An 8,768-nucleotide genomic window follows, 5' to 3' on the forward strand; every position below is an offset into this window, starting at 1 on the left:
TTTATACCTAAAGCTAGCAGTGGCGGAATCACCTTATAGCAAGGGATGTCACCTGATTCCCCTTCATGAAAGAAAATACACTGTGTAAATAGGTGAAACCTATTTTTATAGACATATATATTATATGTTGACTCCCTTTGTTTTTTGTCGTATATTTACTTTTATATACTTTGACACCACTTAATGAAAATTCTGGCTCCGCCACTGAAAGCTAGTACCATTACTCTCTCTTTTTTTTCACTTTTATATAAAGTAGAGTGGCTCAGACATCTTCCATAATCATTGCTCATTTATTTTCCTTTGACTTGTTTTCTATCTTTACTCTTATTTCCCTTAAAATAACACAGCTCAAGAATGATTTAAAGACAAAAACCTACAAAGGAGAAAGGTGAAAAATAGATGAGACTTATTTATATCAGATAGGAAATAAGTACAACAGATTGTTCAGCATGTAAATTATGAATCCAAGGAAAAAATATGACTTCTATGTACAAGGATCAGAGGTGTTCCTTACATTAGATGTTCCTTAACAATAGAACCTCCCTCCCTCTCCCCATATATTATTACAGAATGAATAGGAGATGTTAATGAGAATTAAATAACATCTCCAACTATACACTTGTGAACTATATAAAAGAATAATTGACTCAAAATAAAATGCAAGATGACAGAGATCATCTTATTAGTTGCATGTTTAGGATTCTTCCTGCAACTTTTTGCCGTCCCGTCAGACAGAAAAATGTGGTGCTGCTATACTCTTGTGCAAAAATTTATTGGAGTGGAAAATAATTACAATTTCTCATCTGATATGAGTTCTACCAAGCGAAGATGCGCCAATTTCAGTCTCGGTGTTCTGCACGAATAACATTATTCACATGTGAGATGCTTTCGCTTTTTCTAAAAACTTATAAAGATGAATTCAACTTAACATTTATGGTCTTTGACCATAAGGTTTACCTTAGATTTAGGAGAAGGAAAAACATTCCAGAATCTAAGTGTTTCATCTCCTGCTCCAGTTACAATTGTCTGCAGCGATGATAACAGCAGTTAGAGAATTACAAGTGTAATGAAAATGAAGCTGCTGATATTGCACTTAGAAACGTATGAAGAAATGAACAGACGAATGAACAATTTTTTGGTCAGTTACCTGTCCATCTGGAGAGATAGCAAGATATAAGACTCTATATGTATGGCCTGTCAGTGTAGCTATCTGCATTAACAGCAAAGAACTTGTGACCAAGCTAGTAACAGAACGATATATCAAACAAAGGAATCTCTATTCCTGTACTTTTGCAGCTAAGCAAGGAGAAACCTACCTTAGACATTGTCGGATATCTCCAAACTATTATTTGGTTTTGAGAGTAACCATGTGTGCTGACTAATTCATTGACATTCTTAGACCACACAAGATTGCAGACCTGCCACAGGATTAACAGACTTTTATATTAGGAAAATTTGCCGTTGCAAATATGAACAGTAAAAAATGCCTAGAGAGACAAAAAGAGAGGAAGAACAGATGGGAGAGCCTTTCTTTTTAGCTCCTTGTTTGCAAATACTAGTCTTTTCGCACAATCATGTAAACTCTCTAGTATACTCTCCTTCTCCCCCCACCCTCTCTAACTCAAAAACACATACAAATTCAAAAAAAATTTAGTGTTTCTCCTCTCAAAGCTTTTAACAATTTATTGGTGTACTGGCATTTATGGGGTTAAAAGAGAGCAAAAATCTGCAGTTCCAACATCCTGGTGCCTATGATGCTAGGTCTTTCCTCACTGAAGCCGCCTTATACGATGCTTAAATTGAACGGCCAGAACTTATGTTAGCGTGCTTTTCCCTCTCCAGGTAATTGTAGTAAACTTGATTGACTACTGAACCCTCAAGTTTTGGTAAGAAAAGAGGCGGTTACATGCCTCTAGCAGTCTCTCCTTCCCCCCTCCCCCCCCCCCTGCTTTCTGTACTCTACATCTTCTTATGATAAGTTTTATTATTCTCTTCAAGAGACAAGGTATCTATTCTGCTCAATTTTACAAAAAAGGAAGAAGAATAAAAAGACCACCTCTAATTTAGCCTTGTCCTAGCGGAAAGTATGTAATATGGCTCATTCACCTAGTGGTTCCTTTGCATTGGTTCAGCTATAATGAGGCAAACAAGTTTCCAACAATTACCAAGTTGAAATGAAGAATGGGGCAGGAAGACTTAACAGCAAGATCATTTTTCTGAGAATATAATTAGGTAGCAAAGTTACTAGCTATTGGGGAAACTATCAAGATTACTATATGGTAATATATTATTGAATGTGCAAGCATGTACGGAAGGGCAGAAGATTAAAGTGGTATGGATGCTATAATGGGGAAATACCTGACTACCAGTGTCCATGCAACTGAGATGTGTATTAGTGGTGGTGTTCCAGAATCGAATGCATCTATCAGCTGTGCCACCACCAGAAGCCAGAAGACCATGGAGATGGGGGGACCACGCAATGGCTTTTACAGCAGCAGTATGCTCACAGTATTTCAGCACAGGTTGTGTTGAATGGTTGTTCCATACAAAAAGCTGCAGATCAAGATTTACTTTAAGTCAACTAAAATGCAAACAATCACCCAAAAGCATCATGAGAAAAAATTAGTTCCAGAAATTAACCACATACCCTATTATCATTTCCACCTGAAGCTAATTCACGGCTATCATAAGACCATTTGAGCCCACAAACCTGAAAAAAAGGTAGCAGTTGCTATTACAAAGCAGCAAAAGGGAAAAATGGGAGTTTGATAAGAGAGAAGATGTTAACCAAACAGAAGAAAGAAGTAAGCCTCACCTCTGATTTATGACCACTCAACTTACTGACATAATCATCTTGAGCACGGATATCACGCTGAAGAATACTCTTGTCTCGGCTTCCTGAAGACAGTACTGATGAGCTCCAAGCCAGTGCACCAACTCGTAATCGATGTCCCTCCATCGTCCTTATTCTCTTACAACGAGAGGCATCCCATAACTACACCAAAGGATGTTTAAACTAATTAAACGCCATTACTAAGATTCTATCATCTTAAACTAACATATCGGTAACTCTATTCTTGTGCATGCATTTCAGAAAATTTGAGTTCCATGCAATGATGTGTAGAACTAGAGATCCAATTTACCATCTCAAAAAAACTAGAGATCCAATTTATGGAGCAGATGGATATAAAGAATTCGTATAACTGACCTTAACTCGTTAAGGATTAGTAGTTTCATGTAAAGAGAATTCTTTTTTCAGATTTAGAGTCCCAAATTCAAAAAACAAAGGAGACAAAGAAATGAAACCACTATAGTATACCATCTACCTTAAACCTCATGTCTATTATCTCGAAGCTACTTAAAGAAAAAAATCAATTTTCCATTGAAATCTATGTTAAGTTGTAAAGTTTGGACTGTGATATACGTCAACTTCACAGAAAATGCATTATAAAGATTCTCTTGGATATGGAAGTTCCAAAAATTGCGAAGAGAAAATTCCCCACAAAGCTCTTCAATTCCGATGCTGCTTCTTCCTCATTAGAAAAGAACAAAGAGTCGATACTCTAAATATCTTCTCTTTATGGAGATAATGCAGGAAAAATTCAGATTAGTTTTGCAAGGACATTTTTTCTCATATGACGATAAATCTGGTGCCAGGATATGCAATTTCCTTCTGACAAACCCTAAGATTTTAATACAAGGACGTATTACACTGAACCTAATGAGCAGAAAAGCTCCAGACTAAGTGGGTACCCAGACATCTTTCACTCATGCATACAGTTTTCTATAAGAAAAGCATAGGAATTTAGGTAAAGCAATTTGTAAATCTCACCTGGACTTTCCCATTACTTGTTCCAACAGCAAGATGTGTTCCCCTTTGTGCCCAACCAACTGAACTAACACTATCATCAATTCCCAGGTCACACAACTTCACCACCTGCACATAGCATTCCAGTAGAATTAACGATCTATTATTTGAATATGCACGACCAAGAGTCACCAAAATTCACTCCAATGAAGAAGAAAGATATAGAACCAAGAAACTCACCTTGCTACTAGATGCATGCCATAGATACACGCAGCTCCCTAGTCCCACAGCTAATACATTATTCGGAGACCAGTCAACAAGGTTCAGATAAAAATCATCTTGCAATGCTGGTGCATCCAACACCTAGTCAAAAACCGAAACAAGCACCAAACATCAGCCTTCCACAGGTAAAAATCACATATTTACACTAACAAGACAATCTCCAAAAAACCACTTTGAGTACCTCAAAAGGAGCATTAAACAACAACCATGCCTCAATTCCAAGAGTTTAAGTTCAACACACACTGATAGTGTAAAATATATTTTACACAATCAGAGGCTACTTAATAACATTACAAGTAAATCTCTTGATAAACATTAATTAGTAATCTGGTAAAAACGATAACTGAATTGCTACCACAAGTTAAAATTCACTGATACTATAATTTTCTTTTTACATTGTCAGTGCATATAACTTAGTTAGGTTTGAATGCAAAATCCCAAAAGGAGAATCGAATAAGAATTAGCATTTTTCACACTATTAGGTCAGTCAAAGGATATTTATCAGGTCACATGTTTACAAGTAAGCCTGAATACAGGACTAGTAATCATAAAAGTAAGAAACCTGCTTCAACAGGTAGATGTGACCTAATGATGTATATAACTTAAACTCGAAAAGGGCCAAAATAAAACATATGACATTGTTAAGCAAAACCCAGATATCAAACAACATTAAAATTCAACAAAATTTACCTTAAAAGGAGATCTTGGAACTTTTCTAGTAGCTTTGACCGGGCTAGGACTAAAACCGGGGAGCTGATCATCAAACCCAAAAGGCGACAATGACTGCAAAGATTGCCGGGTCTCACTCTTATACCGAAAAATATTGCAATTGGGTCTACTAATCTGCAAATTTCTTGAATTTAAACCCGACGACTTCTCGGGCGTAACAGGCGGCACAACCGACCCGCAATCTGATCCGAACAAAGCTGAACGAAGCAGTGAGGTATATGCATTGCTGGAATCTTCAGAGGAAGAGGAATGTGGGGGCAAAGGGAGGTCAAAAAGGGCAAAATTGGACGAAGATCTACTGGGAATGAAACGGTCACTGTAGATTGTTCGAGATGGCGATGGATGATAAGAATTAAAACCCGGGATTAATTGATTAATCCGTGATGGGGTTTTGGGATTAAGAGTGGGATTAAGATCTGAAGATGAACTGGGGTTTTCCATAGTGGATCGAAGAAGAAGACGAAGGGAAGAAGAAGAAAGAGGTGAAAGAGATCTAAGGTTGAGAATATTTATGAGACTTTGGGAAAAATAATGTTTTATTTAATGGTTGGTTGTTAGTTTGGTGTTTACTATGTGGGTAAAAGTTTCCCGGGAAAATAATTAACTTAAGGAAGGGTTTTGCGGGAAATATATAGGTGGGTCCATAATCCATTTCCTAATTAGAAAAGGAGTTAATCTAATAAGGAAATGATGAGTGGCACTTCGGGTCCTTTCTTAATTAGGAAAGTTAATTCTTTTTGGATACAATTAGGGAAGTAAATACTCCCATTGTTAAAAGGAATTGAAGTAGGAGTTCGACGTAAGAAATATTTACATATACAATCCAAGCTCTCTATAACAACTTCATTTATTCCCATATTTTTTCGCTTTTATAATAAATGATTGTTATACATTTATAACAGCATTTTGAGGTTTAAATAATTTTTGTTCATTATAGATAAAAATTATCCAAAAATCAACTCATTTTCCTTTTCTAATATTACATATAAAAGATAAGAAAATTATTCGAATTAAATCTTAAAAGATATGCATATTTCACTAATTAAATTTGAAGAAAGCTAATACATTATTAATAAATTCATAACTAAATGTATAAAGATTTGAACTCTAAGGTACACATTTTTAAGCTACTTAGAAAATAAAGTCTTTCAAGATTAATGGAAGAACTTTGTAATTATAGCTTGTTTCGTACGTTCCATTATCTTACTAGCGATATAACACTTGAATTGGCGAAGATTTGTATCCAAATTTTCAGCAAAAAGATATCCAATAGATTTCCCCTAAAGACAATCTAATAGCTTAACAGTTAAATCTTCTATCTAAATATTTTTTTGCATTTATCCAATGAAAAAGATATCATGTGCAAATCTTGAAATCTTATGACTTATGCAAATATATAAATTTTGTTCAATGGGAAAGATATTTTTAGAATTATTATATGTAATCTTAAAGATTCTTGCAGTGGAAACAACTTCTTGCCTAAATGCAGGGTAAGGCTGCATACAATAGACCCGGACCCCCCGCGCATAACGAAAGCTTAGTGCATCGGGCTGCCCTTTTAACCTTAAAGATTCTATATGGATGTTGTAGAGGGTTAAGTTTACAATGAGCGTTCTGCTATAAATATAGTTGTTGCAGTAATAGGTAAAAAAAACGGTTATAGAGAGGTAAAATATAACTTAAAAAATCAGTTCTAAGTAGTGGTGGGCATCAATCGGTTCGGTTCGGTTCAGTTGTAAATGTTATCGGTTCGGCATATCGATTATCGGGTATCGTTTTGTTGGTTATCGATCCTTATCGGTTCGGTTATCTGTTTACTCGATATGAATAAAAAATATCCAAAATTTTCATGTTTTTATTTATAGAAATCGTGATCATACTGTTAAGAGAAAGGAACTGAATTTTTGCTCATAAAAAAAGATGGATTAAATTTCAACTTTAGAAAAGAACGCTTTCTTTGCATTTGAAAATCCTAATGAATGATCTCAATTTTCAAAGTTATGAGTTAGTAGGAGTAAGGAATAAGATATTCAATAATTCTAATCTTATTAACTATCTCACTGCAGGCAGACACAACTAATAGAAAAATAATAAATTTCTAATCTTGTAAATACTAAAGAATCAGTGCAACAAAAGAAACAAATAGAAAAAGTAAAAATCTAAACAATTAATTCTTTAAAGTATAGAACTATAAATCTTAACGGAAGAATTAAGATGAGAAATTTAGAAAAGTTTAAAACTTACTCTAAGGAATAAGGTCTGAAGATGAAAAGTAAATGCCGAGAGAATTGAGAGAATGAAACCATAAGGTGGTTTTATATACTTAGTGGGTAAAACTATAATTTTGTTAAAGCTTATTGGGCTATCGGTTAAACCGTTAATAAAATTGGTCAAATCGAGACCCGAACCGATAACCCAATAGTCAAATAACATTAAACCGTTATCGAACTATTTATCCAATAACCTGATATCCATAACCCAATAGCATTTTATCGGTTTGGGCTATCGGTTATACCCGATATATGCCCAGCCCTAGTTCTAGAAAAAAACTTGACTTTTATAGTGAATGATTGTTATATAAAGATGCATTTATAGAGAGGTACAATAGTATCATCACATATAAGATATTTATAAGTAAATTTATAATAAAACAATAAAATAATTTAATTAGTAGCTTAACAAAATGATAACTAATATGTTAAACTATAACGATTATGTAAAAAAACGTTACATGATCATTACCGCATATTGAGTTCTAAAATTTTAAAATAATAAAAGAACAATTATTTTCTCTGCTAATAAAACAGTGTTATACTTTTTACTTTTTTAGGGTGAGGAAGTATTTTTCTATTTCTATATTTGGATGTTTGCTTTTGTTTGAGTAACATGTTTGTGACGATTTTGCTTCCTAAGGAAGTATAACATGAAAACGGCAAGCAAAAGAGCAATTTATCTAGACAAGAACTACAAATTTCTTATTCTATATATAATAAAAATAAAATCTAAAGTCTAACTAATATTCACATACAATGTGAAATTACACTATCATCACATTTATGATATATCAATATATAGCATATAGCTTATTACCTGTTGCCTTGATAATGTATAAATCTTACATTATTTTTGTATAGCTGTTGAGGTAATAATTGGTTTTAAGATAACTTCAATGCGTTTGTTTTAAGTCTTTGATAGTAAGCGAGCATTATTTGNTATATATATATATATATATATATATATATATATATATATATATATATATATATATATATATATATATATATATATATATATATATATATATATATATATCATTTTATTACCTGTTGCCTTGATAATGTATAAATCTTACATTATTTTTGTATAGCTGTTGAGGTAATAATTGGTTTTAAGATAACTTCAATGCGTTTGTTTTAAGTCTTTGATAGTAAGCGAGCATTATTTGTGATGATCGTTTGATGTTTGCATAATTGCATCTACTTATTATCACAACTATTCTTTTTTATTAATACAATTGATAGCATTTAATATGAAGAATTAACCCAAATAGCCTCCCACCTAATATTTTAAATTAAAAATAGCCATATATATTGTTATTTGTCTACATAATTTGTCTATCGCTATATTTTCTTCTTTTTATAGTTGACTTATTTATAATACATGGTACCTAAATGATTACTTTGAAACGGAATTAATATAAAAGAAGGGAATACATAATAGAACACTAAACTCTCAAAATTATCTTGGTTATTTTCATGCTTAGTTAGGCTATCCTCTTCTCTTTTGATTAAATAGGCTCAATATTTGTCATTTTAGGAGTTTATATTTTTAAATTTTTTATTTTCAAGAGCTTATATAACGCATGGATAGAGGGTCACGCGCATCGCGCGTATTCTAAAACTACAATCACCCTTTTTTGTATCAAATATGTTGAACAAGGCATCACACC

General features: G+C 33.3%; 1 protein-coding gene across 1 annotated transcript; it reads right to left on the minus strand.

Moving 5' to 3' along the window:
- Positions 388 to 5,387, minus strand: LOC109235715 (protein FIZZY-RELATED 2-like). Its single transcript, XM_019401967.1, has 10 exons — positions 4,781 to 5,387; positions 4,049 to 4,171; positions 3,833 to 3,937; positions 2,816 to 2,995; positions 2,648 to 2,710; positions 2,359 to 2,553; positions 1,317 to 1,418; positions 1,148 to 1,210; positions 958 to 1,026; positions 388 to 853 (listed from the first exon to the last, which is right to left on the minus strand). The coding sequence occupies exons 1-10, from the start codon at positions 5,258 to 5,260 to the stop codon at positions 800 to 802; spliced, it is 1,434 nt and encodes a 477-aa protein (XP_019257512.1). The 5' UTR covers positions 5,261 to 5,387; the 3' UTR covers positions 388 to 799.

The sequence above is a fragment of the Nicotiana attenuata genome, chromosome 1 (assembly GCF_001879085.1).
Source record: "Nicotiana attenuata strain UT chromosome 1, NIATTr2, whole genome shotgun sequence".
Classification (NCBI taxonomy): domain Eukaryota; kingdom Viridiplantae; phylum Streptophyta; class Magnoliopsida; order Solanales; family Solanaceae; genus Nicotiana; species Nicotiana attenuata.